General features: G+C 37.7%; 1 protein-coding gene across 1 annotated transcript in view; it reads right to left on the bottom strand.

The window, feature by feature from the left end:
* Positions 1-8,196: 8,196 nt before the first annotated feature.
* The window catches only part of CAPZA2 (capping actin protein of muscle Z-line subunit alpha 2), a 29,120-nt gene continuing 21,400 nt past the window's right edge, over positions 8,197-15,916 (bottom strand). Inside the window, exons 8-10 of the mRNA XM_051630164.1 lie at positions 12,766-12,837; positions 10,098-10,160; positions 8,197-9,206 (exon numbers count right to left, since the gene is read on the bottom strand). Of these exons, the coding sequence (XP_051486124.1) occupies positions 9,066-9,206; positions 10,098-10,160; positions 12,766-12,837 (276 nt within the window). The 3' untranslated portion in view covers positions 8,197-9,065. The remainder of the gene's footprint in view (positions 9,207-10,097; positions 10,161-12,765; positions 12,838-15,916) is intronic.

The raw sequence follows: 15,916 nt of genomic DNA, 5'->3' as shown, positions 1-15,916 counted from the left end.
AAAAAGAAAGCCTAGCTGGTAACCCAAATTTAGTCTGTCAAGGAGAAAGAGCTCTGGAAAGGGAAAACCAGGATGGCCATTTCTTCAGTAAAAGTGAGCTGGTTGCAAAAGTCACATTTCAGAGTAAGCCTGGCCTAAGATGTAAGAAATTTCATTAATGTCACAATAGGCCTCCCCTTCTTAATCTGAAGAGTTCATTAATATTAATCCGAATAGTTCACATCTCTCTTCTACATTAGGTTGTGTGCTCTTAGCCAACTCAGACTTAGGTGAATTCTACATAATAGATACACTATCATATAACATTTTTATATTTCAGCCTCCTTTTGACTGTGAAGAAAGCAGAAGAGTAATGTGATAGAGTCCCACCTGGCCTGAGAAGATTCTCTTCCTTCTCACAACTGCTAGTGTTGGGAAGCCCAAAGTGAAGTGACTTGTCATACGTTACTGCTAGCTTCTATCCCATTCACTGTCTCTCATCATACAGCTGTGAATTTACTGCACAGTCAAGCATAGTTGTACATACAGGGGTGAGATGGGTGCCTGCAGCCCCAGGAATCACAGCACATTTCTGGCATACTCCACTGGCTTGTTCAGCACAAGGTGTGTTTGTACACAAGCACCAGCTGATACCTGCACTCCCATTATTCAGAACAGATCCTTAGCCCCATTTACTACCTATTACTGAAATCCTGCTACACATAGAGCATTATTCATTCCCTAGTGGCTTCTCTCATGACATCGCTACAGCACTTCAGAGACTTCATATGGACTTTTTCCATAATCCCTTTTGCAAACAGAAAGCTGTGATGGAAAAGGGTTAACACTAAATATAGTCACTACTGTGGGATCTTGTCCATCGCTGAATACTCATGAAATCATACTTGTGAACTCCAACCTGGCATCAGTTTGAAACAGCACATGCTTCTGTACATGTGTGTTTCTCTGGGCTTGCACACCCCGAGGTGAGGAACACAAGCAGGCCTATAGCAAAGGAAGGCTGTAAGAAACATTACATTGAGACAGTATTCTCCTAATCCCAACAGCTGCTGCTATGTGGGGAAAAAGGCAGTGTCCCTGCAGCTGTAGGGGAGCAGAGTGCTGCAGCAGCTGGGAAAGGGCACCAAGGTCAGGGCAGCAGGTTCTGCAAATGCTTTGCAGTGGCCCTGAGTGCATAAATGCAGCACAGTAGTACTTACACCAGAGCTTTATTACAGATAGGGATGTGTGGGAGGAGGGCCTAGGTGCTGCTGGCCACCTCCCTCAGACTTGCTCTCTTTGCCAACTAGTGATCACACCACGGCAGCTTGTGTTGCCCTTCCACACTAGGTGTGACAGAGGTCACTTCCCTGTGCCAGGAGTGCTCTGTGCACTGGTGAGAGCCACACATACAGGTGGTAGTTATCTGAGTGGCTTTCAATTCCTTCCCTTCTCAATATACCCTGTCCTTTCCACACATTCTCTCTTAGAAACAGGAATCTCTTAATTAATTCTTCTGCTATCTAGCCATTTTTAAAAAAGAGAAGACAGATGCTTGCTGCTTTGCCCCTTGCTTTTATCACAAGTATTTGTATATTTTTCTTGCCCCTGCCCCCAGCAAATTAGCTGTTAGGTTTTTTCAATCCTGAGATAGAGACTGTTCCCAAAGTTTCTTTTTTCTACTTTGCATTTTTCTCTTCTGTACTGAGGAGATTTGAAATCCCTATGAATCTCTCTCCTACAGGGTAGCCTGTCTGCTTTGGCTAATTGATTTTAATGGTGTACTGTCTCCTCTGCTACTCCAACAGGAATTCTTCTGTCCCATCCCAGTTGCAGACAAACACACTTATTTTGCATATCCAATGAATCCTCATTTACATTTGACTTCAGCATTGTCTCACTTCAATTTCTGTTTAGACACAGTCAGTGCAGCTAAAGAAGCCAATCTGTCTTTACCTTGCTGACTGAATTCAGCTCCTTTTTACATCAGCATGAAGAAGAACAAGATGAAAACAAAATGAAGCAGATAGCTTCACCCACACACTTTCAGTCTTTTTCCTTAGCTTTTCCTAACTTGCTTGTTGGCAAGCACAATAGCAACATGGAAGGATTTTATCCTTCCAATTCTATCAATAGAATACGAGAGGTTCTGAGCAAAGGTCATAGGAATGGTTGCTGCTCCCATGTTTTCATCTTCTGCAGTGATTTCAGCCACCAAAGACAGCCATATGAATTGTAGCAAACTCATAAGCTGCAGTGAAAATCCACTCTTACAGACAACATTGAGCCTCTTTCACTGGGACCATTACTTTGTAGGTAACTTCGATTTTTTTCCCAGAACAACGCTCCTTGGTTGTGGGATTGTTAAGGTTGTATCTGCTACAGCCCTGTTTTTCAACCTTGTCATCATCTGTGTTTTGACAGATGGCTTATCATGCTGTCTCTGCAGCTACAGTTTGGGTAGTAATTCTAGTCACACCAACTGTTGGTAGGACTGCAAGAGACACAGTATTCAGCTGAAAGAGCTAAAGAGAGGTAGGTTAGTTCTTAGATGGAAGACGATGGCTCACTATGTTTAGCGATGAACAGGACACCCACTCATTACTGTCTTCAACAGATTCTTTTGCATGCTTCTTAACTCCAGATCTTGTACCTGGAAAATCAGTTATGTAGCCATGTCTTCCTTTGCCTTGCAGCAAAGCCCTAGAACAGAAGCAGCACTTCAATTCTTCATGAGCATATGGCATTTACTTTCTTAACAGCTTCTCTCAGGTCTAGTCTTCTGCAACTGAGCTAGCTCCTGGCATCTGTGACAGCTCAAGGACTCTTCATACTCAGTACACGCCTACACAAACTTTAAACAGGCTCTTGAATGACACAGGCTTTTCTGATACTCTGTGAGAAGTTCTGGCTAGCTTGGTGAAGTGAGGACGCTACTGGTTTCTACACACAGAACTGTTGGGAGATATGGAAAAGGCTTGCATGAATGCTACACTGGCTGGGATCCAATCTTCACCAGTGCATGGAAAGAGAGGTAAGATGAGCTTCAGTGCCTCTGAAAACAGAACTGGTTCCCCTGGACCCCTAGATCAAGCTGCCTTGTCAACTGTAACTGATCATTAATTCCTTTCCTTTTCCTCCATATAGAAAAAAGGTAGGAAAAAAACAAATTATGTGCTTTCTAGCACAAGAGAGGGTGGCACATTTCACCTCCTCGATTTTGGCTGACATCAGTGTCTACAAGGTACGGCTAACCAAACTGCCTGCTGTTGGCACAAATATCCCAGATAACAAGGATCCAGCTCATCCCTCTGGACAAGTCCACAGCAGCCCTTGACTCTTCATCACAGGATGCTCTGAGCACAGAATCCATTTGCTGGCTAGTCCACATACCAGTCTCATTTTTGTACACTCCCAGTGCCTACTTTCAGTAGAGAAAACATAAGGCACACATACCTAGCAGTGGTTGGTTTTGTCTTTTTTTCCCCCCCTCTTTAATTTAATGGGCTTTAAAAATATAACAGAACTCTTAACTGCTGATAGGACAATGCTAGAGAACACTGTAGCATTCAAGGCCAGAATCTAGCAAAACGAAATCCAAATACTATGTTAGTATCATGATAGCCTGTAACATCACCAGGATGAAATGAACAATATGTAGAGGGGAAAAAAAAATTTACCTCCCTCTCAAAATGAACCAAACCAAAAAAAGCAGGATGTAGAGAAATTACTTAAAGGTTTGGCTTTCATGTTGAAATTAGAGTTGCTGGATTGTCTTTAGCCTAAAAGCTACAGAGCCTGGAGATGCCCTTCAAATACCTAAAATGTGTTGCAAAGAAAATGGGAATGAGCTGTTCTGTATGTTCACAGCTAAGATAAAAAGACGTTAAGATCCAGCAAGGAAGATTGATTTTTTCCTAAGATCTACCTTAATACTAACTCCAAAGCCCTACAGTAACTCAGAGAGGAAGGAAAATATTTGTAATTAAGAATTTCTTTCACAGCAGACAAGTCTGTTTCCTGCCATGTACAGTTGAGATGCAGCTGATCCTGCCACACTGTGGAATAAAAAAAAGATGAGCTTTTTCTTTCCATTCAAGGATTTTAAGATTCCTGACGCAACTATTGTTCAGAAACCTTTTGAGCAAATATCTGCACTTGGGAGTCTTATAACCACAACTGTTTTTTTCCCAATCACATTTTTGCTCTCATGTTCCTATTTTTACAATGAAGTAAAAGACTCACAAAGCTTACCAGTTTTACAGCATCTGAAAGCTGGCTTGACAATGCAGCATCAAGTAAAAGGAAAAAAAGCAGCAGATTTTTCTTCCTGCTACTTGTTTAAAACCGCTAGTGAGTCTTCAAAGCTCAGACTTCTACTCCAGTTGCTTATGCATATATTAGCCTTAAGTAAAGGCTTAGCTCACAGTAAAGTTGAAAATAAATTAAACCAAAACATTCTCTCTTGAATATTGATTTATTTCATAATTAGTTGACTCCTTTTTCAAGCCTCCTTCCCTAATTTCCAAATTATGTGGAAGTTATTTCTGCAACAGACAGAAGAAAGAAGTGCCAGGTGACTATACAAACAGCAGCTTACTGACAGAAGGTCCACAGAAGCATTTGGGGCAGCAGTTTTGACTGGGTTAAAACAGACTGTGCTGAGATGGGAAGAACTGCTGGGGCAACACTTGAAGCACATCACTGCCATCTGCAAGGCATGGGATCAGGAGCAGCAGGTGTACCCAGAGAGGCTGGTGGCAGAGGCTGCAGCTCTCAGGCACTGTGTACCCAAGACTCCTGCTGTGAGTGCTCTGCCAGACTCCAGCAGACCTGTGCTCCTGGAGTGCAACTTTAACTTAACCGATCCTTTCCTCAGAGCTGCAGCATCAGGCTCCCACTTTCCAGACTGAACAGAAGACTTGGTCGAGTGGAAACACAGTCACCTTTCTTCATTAAGGAAAACCATTACAGTCCACATTCTTGTACCTTACTTCTTGTACTTACACACCTTGCGTTGTAACTGGACTTACTGCCTTACCTTGGAAAAGGCAGCATGATGGCACCTCAAATCCCAGGGATGATATTTGGGGCCCTTGCTGTATGATTGGCCCTTCGGGGCCAATGTGGGGATGTTCCCCTCAAACCAAACAACCAAAAACTACTTTATCAGGCATGTTTACAACCCTGTAAGCTGCAAATTGTTCCAGATCTGAAGTTATTTCAAGCTACAGCTGGTCAGGCAAAAGTCTCTACATGGTCCTCTTGACTAAAGAGAAAAAAACCAACAGATTTGTCCCTGCACAGCTTTACTGTTTTGCAAGGAAAAGCTGCACAAAAAAAAGTCTAAACATGTTTACAGAATAAGAACCCTTTAAGACAACGATTACTACCCTTATCCTCTCTTGTGATGAGCACATGGACAATATCATGCTAAACAATACCTGTTACAGGTAAGCCAGTCACAGTAGCAGAGGAAAATTTCACTAGTAAGAAAACCTATTGAGTACTAGGCTGTGGGAAAAAAGTATTAAAAAAAAAAAGAAAGAAGTTTAGAGTTGACACCGTCACACAAAAATTGACACTTCAAGGTTATGAACAAACTAAGTTTAATCTAAACCTAGTTTACAGTTGTATCAGAGGAAGAACACTTTCAATCCTTCCAGTAAACGAATGTGGCAGAAGCTATGTCTGTGTCAGCAAGTAATTCCGCACGGTAGCAGTGAGTCCACAGAATCCAACGGCTGATGATCAGCCTCTACACCTACAGCACATACCGTCTGAAAATTTGAAAGTCAAGTTTAGCCTGATCCTCCAGATATACTCAATGCATTACGTGGTTTCAAGCTGCCTGAAGGAAACCACTGCTATGGACTCAGGTCACCATTAGGAGCTGGAGGCCATTTGGTGCACACCCAGGACAGTTCCCAGTTCAGATTTCTACCAAAGAAAGTGAACTCAAGAGCATAAAAACGGCTTTTTCAGCAAAACCAGTATGTGGCAAGTGGGGATGAAAAAGGCATTTACTCCCAAACTGCACAAACTACATCACTGCCAGAGATGTGGCTGGAGTCATCCCCTAAAAAGAACGCATGTATTGGATTTTCAGTGTCACACAATACTTTTAACCATGGGCTGAATGACCATTTACTAATGAACTGCACTGCAGCGTTCCCAACTGAACCAGCCAGTAGAATTGCCTCTGCATGTAGAGCATAAGCAGCAGTAGTGATATATTCAAAATAACAATGATTTTAAAGTTTCATTCTACCTGCATTATTAATTAAAATAGACATGTAGAAAAGGGCATACTCAGAAGGAACTGAAAGCAGAATTGTCACTCCCGTTAAAGATGTTCAGAAAGAACAATTGCTTACTTGCATAAGTCAAAATTTCCTGCGTATAAAGGAGGACTGAGATGCATAAGTCATTACACACTTCATAAATGCAAGCATTTTACAAGTCCATATTACAAGCCATAATGTCTAGTACATGAAGATTCCACAATACAAATCTTTATATTTAAAAATAGAATATAAACAAATAGTAATTCACATTAAGACAATTGCCACAACAACATTTCTCAGAGAAGGTGCTTTACCTACACAAAATACTCTAAAGCCTACCAAGCAAGCTCTAAAGGTCTCAAATACAAAAGGCAAAAGGGTAGAAAAAAAAAAAAAAAGAGCAAGTGACATCCCAAATGCTGAGAGAAATTAAGAACTCCAAATGTGCCATGTGCCTCTGCTGATACTCAGGTCAGCTTCATTTGGGGAGTCATTACCCCTAAATATGATACAACATACCATATTGGAAAAGTTAACAGAATAGTTGATTTACTTATAAATTCCTTTATTGAAGTTATAACTTAATAAATGTGATGTTCAAGGTGTGAAATTCTCTCACAGACTAAAAATAAACACAACAGGAAAAAATGTAAGTAATACAGATCTACCTACTGGTAGAAATGAACCTGTAGGATGCTATTCTTCAAAGATAAGGAATTAAGACTACCACAGGACTGAATAGATGGGGAAACACAGTACTAGAGTACTTCACAGTAAAATACCTCTTCATTAGGAATATATTTAAAACTAGCTTTTTATTTCAGGTAAGAAAAATAGCATTCTGACTTTTAGCCAGTGCTGATTCTGGTCATACATAATATTCTAACAGCTAGAAAAGTTATTTGTATGGTTGTTGCCCACTAACAGTTCTCCTAACTCTTTGTGCACTGTCTTTTATTTTTAGCTTCTTCTTAAGTATGTCAAAGAAGTTATTCAAACAAGATTCATATTTAGAACTTAAGATTGACAGACTGACTTGACAGTGACCCAGTATGTGTTATTAGCTCACTTACAGATTTTATAAACCTTTTTATAGAACAACATGGTTCAATAGTTAATCTAAGAAGACAATTAATAGGGCAACTCTCCAGGAAGACTGTGGTAGAAGAAATACCACTCTTCTACTATACAGTTTAGCACTGTAAAGTAGCAGCAGTTTCAAGAACTTCAGTTAATTCTATACCCCCTTATAAAAGAGCACTGAAGAACAGAACATAGGGGTATTGCTATTACAATTCAAACAGTAAACTACTTTGTGTAGTACGTTTGTGTGTACATTTTATATGCAGTACAAGTAAAGACTCTTTCTTGCTATGCTCTAACTTAACATTAAGATAACTAACTTAACAAAGATATAAAACTTTTGTGTAAGCTCTACTGGTTTAGGAGTGTGCAAAAACACCTGCCTTCTAAGAAAAAGAAAAAGCTGTTGATTTTTCCCATAATGGGCATATAACTAATTTGTATATTCTAAAACAGGTTTTAATCTAATTAAAAATGAAATCTGCATTTTATAGAAATGTTGTAGTGCACTTGTAATGAAGTCTATGATTTAAATACCTGATGTCCATTTTCAATGTGATATATCAGACAGGGAAAGTATTCTCCAGATAACATGTTGGTTGTGGTCTTGTAATTTTTTAATCCTCTTTAGCCAATATAAAGCTAAAGATACTTGTTTAAAGTTGACTTCAATATGTAGATGTTTCTTAAATGCACATAGAAACAATGGATGATGATGATTCAACAATATTCAAATGCACTGAGAATAGCCAATAGGCCAGAAGTTTGTGGCTGTTTTAAGCAGTATTTTAAAAATATATAGAAACACCAAAAATAGGCTTTATCACGAAGCAATCTGATACTCAAATAAATAGAAAATTTGCATTTTAATGTCACATTGAATTTTAGTACATTTCAATCCAAGAAAAAATAAACTGACAGACATAGTAATGAGTACAGGATTATATATATTACAATATGCCTTGTTATAATACATTTCTGGTTTTATGATAAAAACCTCAAGGGCAGATGGAGTTTAAGCTCATCTAAGTAATTGTCAGGAACAAAGCATTAAATGCATTTCTGAAATAAGTACTTTTATTTAATCTCAGAATCTTAAAACAGCATTAGACCTTGGCCTTTTCCTTAAAAAAAAACAAAACAAACTACAAACAAAAAAACAACACAAAACTTGTTACCATGGAGCTAGTTAAATAAGTATTCCAAAAGGTTTTAAGGATATAGAAAATACTCTTCCCAATTTTACATATGATGAAAGAATAGATGATTTCAAAAACAGCACCTATAGCTAACTCCATGTTGACCTTTACCTACAAATTCACATTACTGATCTCCACAGGGAATCCAGCAAATTTTGGAAGTTGTCCATTTCACATGAAAGCAAGAGAAAGGGTTATCATATGCAAAAATATTTTTAAAACTGTTTCTTAATGTGTAAGTGAAAACTAAAGGCATGGTCTCTTCATTATAAAAAAATAAAGGTACAACAGAAACTCTAAAGGAAGATATTCAGCTATACTGAAGTTGCAATCCTCTGAAAAGAAAGGAAAAGGAAAAAAGTCAATTAGCTAAGCTTTGTGCTCTAACTACTTACAGTGATTTTCAATGGCAAAAGCCCATGCTGACTGGGTGATTTTGACAGTTCCGAATACTTTTTGTAATATTTTTTATTTGTATACAAGGACACTAAAATGATCCAGTCATGCAATGTTCACTTTAAGCATTCTGCATCTCTTTTCCAATCTTATAGCTAAGGATCTTGTTCCAGTCAATCTTGGTGCGGGTAACTGGCAACTGTCGACGTAAGGCCTTGAAAGTAGTGTCCGACATAGTCTGGTAATTCTCACTGATAGCAGTCTGGGAAACACAGAGTCACACAAAACAAAGGCACGTGAAGGACAGAACCAGCGTGCTATGTAAAAAGTTAACTGATCGAGTAGTTTGTTACCTCTTAAACAGGCTTAATAAAAAGGTGCTAAATTAAAACATTATTTTATGAAGGAAAGCTCTGAGATCCAGATTGAAATTATGTGAAGAAAATTAGTGAGAGAGATGCAATAAATCTGGCTGGAGCCCAGGTGTTTCAGCAAACTACATGTGGTTAATCAGCAGCAGAAATGAAGTGCTGATCAGAGTTAGCTTGCACATCATTAATTTCAGATACCAAAGTCTTCCACTGTTTTTCCTGTGGGGATGGTAGAGTCAGTCCCCTACATCATATGAACTTGAATATAATGCATATGATAGACACTTGGTAAATTTTTATTGAAGAGCATTTAAAAAAAATGACAGAACATGTCTGACATTTACCTTATGTTCAAAGCCTAAATGAACATGAATCCAATTAGACACAGTATAACTAGAACAGCAATACTGTTCTAACTTTAAAATTACTAATTGTAATGGATAGTGCTTGTGGTCATATGTAGCAAAGCTGTCTAACAGAGTGGCCTCTGAACAGAATCTGTAAAAAATTCCACTTAAGGAATGCATTAATACTAAAAGAGAACAGAATTGCCAATACTTGATCACGCTTGGGACTTCTTTGTAACATACAGTAGGTGAGTGCAGCCACCAGAAGGCATGGAACGCAAGGATACAGTAAATAGCAGCATGTAATCTATTTATATTTGTATGGAACTGCATTATCTTGATATCAAAACCTTAAGCTTTGTAGAATACTAGCTTTGGCTAGGAACATGGTAATGCTATACATGAGAGTAAGGGTAGTGTTTGCTTCCAACATACCTGATACTCATTCTCTGCAGCCTCCACGATTTTTATAAATTCCTTTGCTGTCTGGGCTTCATTCTAGGAAAAGAGCACTTGAATTAGGTCTGCTGTACAGCACACTTCCAAGAGCAGCTAGATTGTTTTTTTCTATACTTATGAGAGATGTCAGGTTCATTTAATGAGAACACATAGCCATTTAGTGGCTAAACCAAAACTGAATGATACATGCATCCAAAAGGCATAATTTACATTTTATTATTATACATTTATAAAAAACAGTCCAACTGCAACAAGCATAAAGATTACCGCAAAGCTAATTAAAATATTTTTATATAAAATTCTATGGTATGATGGAAAGGTATATGAAGCAACAGCATCTGGAAGTATGACAATGCACACACATCTCTGAAAACATGCAAAGCATAGATATTAACATTAGCAATATTACATTTCCAAGAAAACTTAAAGAACACCAGCTAACCCAGAAACACGCAGAATACAACATAAAAAAAACCAAAACAACAACCCCCCCCCCATATTTCCTCACTTCTAAACATGCTGATTCTGGAGAGTAAGCTGATACAAACACTTTATATACCTGATCCCCTAAAAACATCTCTGAGTACATTTTGCAAAAATGAGGGTGCAACACACTGCAATGTCCAAATTTCATCATGACTGATAAAACAATTTCTCAGCTTTGGGCCTCACCCTTAAGTATGCAAGTGTGTGTTTATTTTAAAAACAAAAAATGACCTGTCAGTCAACCTGGAGACTAATTAGCTGAAGTGCTTGAAAGAAATCTCAAGAAGGAAATGAGGGTTCATGAATTTCAGAGCTTCCAATTTGGTGTTGAAGACATTCACAAGGGTGCTTCTGGAGAAGCTGTTGAAAGATAGGAGTATTCTTGCCCCACGTGATCCCTCATTCCTACAAAGGCAAAGGCTGGGAGAAAGCTATGGCAGCTGCAACTAAATCTGGTTCAAAGTTTCAAGTAAGCTGTAGCTATCAACTGTGAAAGCACTCCTGGACACAACAGAAAGAGATGAAGAAGGTAGAGACCAAGCAGAACAACTGAAAAGGTTTTGACTTTTCAGTGAACTGAGGCAATTATTTCAAAAGCTCTACTAATGAATGGAAGAATTCAAGGGTATGAGGTCTTATTTGGCTCAGAGAGAAACTAGAGCTAAGAAAGTAATCTTCAGCAAAATTATTCATAGCTCTAGCAGTAAAAGAGCTCTTCAGTTATTTATTCCTGTGGCGCCCATTGATGGCACAAAATTGCTTCTCTGCCAAACAACAAAAAAGGAGTCGTTTGGGCTCTTTTTAACCTACCTACCCTTTTTTCTGTCTGAAATAAGAACCTGTACAGCCTCTGCCCTCTATGAAGCTCAACACCAAAGCTAAAAATTGATATCCAGCAGCATACTTGCCTTTGTTTTAGCAGGAGGTAGGAAAGTTATCTAAAAGATGTTTTTCTACTCATGGTTCTTCTGCTGCTTTACTAAATAGCAGAACAGGATTAAGTTTCTTCCCAACAGAAAGTGAAGCACAAGCTGCTGAATGGAGAACTTCCACATAATCTTCCCCGAAGCAACTCTTAGTTGAATGAAAGACTAAACAGCTCTTTTGCTTAGGGGGTCAAAAGTAATTTTATATCTACAGCTCCAGAAGCGTTATCAGTTGGCACCACACTCCCCCATTCTTTATGGTGCTATTGCAACCGAAAAGACAACAAGCCTTGCTTTATATTAACAAACAGTGTTGCTTATTGATGAATTGAGCTTTTGAGCCAAATGGGTCACTACCAGTCATTATCATTAAAATACTTCTCTGTTCACTTTTACAATTTCCCTTTGCCAATTTAACTGCACTGGCTTAAGCTTTAGTACAGAACACTGTAAAAGAAAATCTTAGTGCTCATAAACACCATCTCTAGTAGGCAAGAGGAGAATTATTTCAAAAGTAGTAGTAGTTTATGTTGCAGCATTACCAACTCTTAAAAGGTAGATCTGGTACTATTTAAAAAAAAAAATTATTTCTACTGTCTGCTCCCTGTTACTATAATGATCCATTTCAAAATAAGTTGTAATATGAAGTGTGTTATGCTTTTTAAGCTGAAGCATCTCTGAAAGGGCTTTTTGTACAGAAAAGCAAGAGGCTGACAGCACCAGTTACAGACAGGGTGGAAATGAAGGGAGAATACCCACTACTACTTCTCAACCGGTAGAATTTATTTACTATTTTTAGCACACTGTTCTTCTCCCAGTGAGCAAAGGAGGCAATCTCCTAGATACTGTACTACTTAAGTGGGTTATTATAACTCAAACCTCCTTCATATTAAAAGATTAATTTTATAGGTCACTCTGCAGACCAAAGTTTAAATGTAGAAGTGCAGAAAGACCAACAGCCAGCTAATTAAAGCTTTACAAACAAAGTTAATTGACCTTATACAAACCAAATGCATTAATTTCAACTTGTTTACTTTTTAAAAATAAAAACCAAAGCAGTAACTACATGTTAGGTAAAAGTTGTATGTACTACGTACAAAATATTTATACATTTGAACAGTAATTCCCATTGAAACGAGCCTCCAAACTTCTGAGGTTTTTTTAATCTTGTTTCTCTTTTTAAATCAAAGTCACTTCAATACACGCTCTAAGGATCTTTAAAGTTCACTTACAGACACTGTTAGAGAATCTTGTATGTCTTTATGGCTCACCAGCTGAACATTACCATCTTCATAATAGTGAACCTACAGAAAATGAAACAAAGAACTTCATATTAACTATTACAGACGAACAACATAGAAAAGTCAAGTATTGTAGTATTTATTATAATAAAAAAAATATATGAATCAAACTAAACCAAATAAAATTTTACAGAACAACAAAAACAAATTGGAAAACCAAAGTGTTATAGTATTTAAATATTTTTGAGGGGGAATAGTAAAGAAGTTACTCTGGAAACATTTTTGTGTTGATGTATGTGTCTTAAGCATGTGAAGCATTCTTCATGTGAAGAAGCTGAGGATCATAGAACCACAGAATCATTGGTTGGAAAAGACCTTTAAGATCATCAAGTCCAGCCATAAACCTAACACTGCTGAGCCCACCACTAAACCAAGGTTTTTATTAACATAATGAAGAAGATGACATAATACTTATGTGACCTTACTAGCAACTCTTGAAATGGTGAAGATACATTTAAAATCAGTATAGCTTTGGCAAGGCTTCAGGATACTGTTCAGCTGGTTTTTGCTTCACCCAATCTGTTTTCTAGGGACATGCAACATTAAGCTTCCCTTTCTAGATGTGCCTGGTTTTGATATCTTTCTTTATTAGACATGGCCCATAACAGAAGCTGGTATTTAATTAGACAAAGGAGCTTTTGGGGACAAAGTTTGCCAAAGTTAGACAGCAAAGAGGAATTAAATCTATTTACTCTTGAAATGTTATATCTACAGAACAGTTTCCTCGATTATTTTGCAGGAGACCAGTAAAACTCTACTGAAGTTTTTATATTCAGTTGGAAAGGATCTGAAAACATTTAGTTTCTAAGGCAACTTTTGTGAAACCTAAAAAATAGGAAGCATATATAAAGTTACATTTAATCATTCACAATAACTGATACAGAAGAGTTATGCAGCTCACTGACTTTTAAACAGATATTTTAAGACATTTTTTACAATTTTGCTAGTTAACATGGCTGATGTTATGAGGAATTGAGGCATTTGTGTCTCACCTAATAAGGCAATATAACATTTTAATTTGGAGATTAATGCACAATACTACAATTTAATCATATTATCATTATGATTTGTGCAAGAGAACCTCAATTTTTAAACAATAGAGAAAGCATGACACACAGTAAGATAGCTGTACCTAGGCAAAAGAAAGGTTCCTATAGGAGAAAAACTATTTCCTATGATTCACTTTACATTATTACTTTGCTTATTGTCAAATACTTTTTTTTTTTCCAACAAAAGGTATTATGCTAACCATACAATAAGTGTCTTTTCAAATCAAACATTACTGGGTGAAACTTGTGCCAGCCTTTTTCAATCCAGTTCCTAAAAGACGTATCATGCTTACTCAGTGCCAAACTCTGAGACCTTCAAATGAAACAGCACTCAGAAGTATAAATGTCCTCTCTTCTTTGTCACAATACACTGCAAAGGGCTCAAGCCTTCCCTGATCTCTGAGGCCAACATTAGTAGGGACATCTTATCTGTCTCACTGAGTCACGTTCTTGGCAAACACTCAGGCCTGAAAACTGCATAGGGATGAAGAGTCATATCTAATTCTAGGATGTGTTATATCTTATACAAAATATGAGAAGTAACTGTTCTGTACGACACCTCACTGCTGACATCCTTCTAGAATGCTAGGTCTGGGTTCAGAAGACTACAAGAAGGATGATGTTTATGAACAGAATCTCTTGGAAAGGTTAACCAAGGAGGGATGAGAATAACAGATTATCTAAGAGATAAAATGAGTAACCAGTACACTTATCAGTTGTTTTCCATGCACAGTTGGAGCATGTCAAACATCACAGGGACTCAGTTTTACTAAGACTTTGCTGCTGAAGTTTTCCCCTTACATACAATTAAAAGAAAATTAAACAATGGAAGAGATTAAGATTGTTGAGAATCTCCTATATTAGAATCTATTACTAGAATTAGAAAAAGGAAGAAATTGTGCAAGTGACCTTAAAAAATGAAGACACCTGAAGACAGCAGGTGATGCTGGAATTTTTCCCAACCTATTCATAAAAGGCCTTATCAGAAACAGGTTAATGGCCATATTACTGTCATAAAGATTCTGCAAATAACACTGAAACTCCAGTACTCTGAAATTTCAGTAATACTGTAGTGAGCTCCTATTCCAGAAAATTATTTTGCTCCTTAAAAAACATTAAAGCACTTTTGTTTGTATCTTTGGACAGGGGGAGCACCCTCACATACTGAAGAAATCGTACACAATTTCTAAAAATTTGAAACTGATTTCAAAATTCCTTCGTGAAACAGGTAGCTCCTATAAAAGCAAAAGATGTGAAACTTTCATCATTCCACAGAACACAGACTTTAATGAAAATAAATAATGTCTTAATTAATTATGTGAAATAGTAATAAAAGACTAAATCAGCTGCTGCCCAAATTTAGATGACAATTAAAACCTTATTAAATTCCCTATTCAGGGTATTTTCTAGGGTACTGGGCTAACCTTTCCTAGAATTGGGCAGACACCTGCCTGCTTGATATGGAAAATCTCTTAAGACATTTAACAAAAAATTCCTGTTTTGCTGCAAGCAACATTTAAGTGGCAATTTACTTAGATTCTCCCAAAGTCTCAAGAATCCTTGAAGTTATTTAGGGTGCTTACTGAAACCATCTTCATCTGGCAATATAATAATGGATGTCCACATTTTGACAATCCTTCCAGTTGTTACAGAATTTACCACAGAATAGGAAATCAGATTTGGGCCCCCTGCTTGGGTGGATCTGAACACATCTACCAAATCCTAAAATTCCTTAATCTAAGGCTATGGCTATAAAAACATTCCATTGCATCTTCCTTCTGAAGTCAAGTCACTTGAGCAGTAAGAAAGTGCAAAACTCACGTGGCCTCTCATGTGTCTTGTAAAGCAACAGTAAAGCCCTACGCTGAAAGCCAGACTGCACTAAGATACTAGTCCCTGATCCCAGAATTGTTTTAATAAACTCCTGCAAAATATGTGTACACATTCCAGAGAACCAATCCAGGAAGTCAAGTTCCCCTGCCTACCACATGACAGTCAGACTTCCTCTGGTCTCAAGATTTCTGCATTCCTGC

The sequence above is a fragment of the Apus apus genome, chromosome 1 (assembly GCF_020740795.1).
Source record: "Apus apus isolate bApuApu2 chromosome 1, bApuApu2.pri.cur, whole genome shotgun sequence".
Classification (NCBI taxonomy): domain Eukaryota; kingdom Metazoa; phylum Chordata; class Aves; order Apodiformes; family Apodidae; genus Apus; species Apus apus.
Note: the sequence above shows the minus strand (reverse complement) of the source record. Positions and strands in the feature narration are given on the sequence as shown.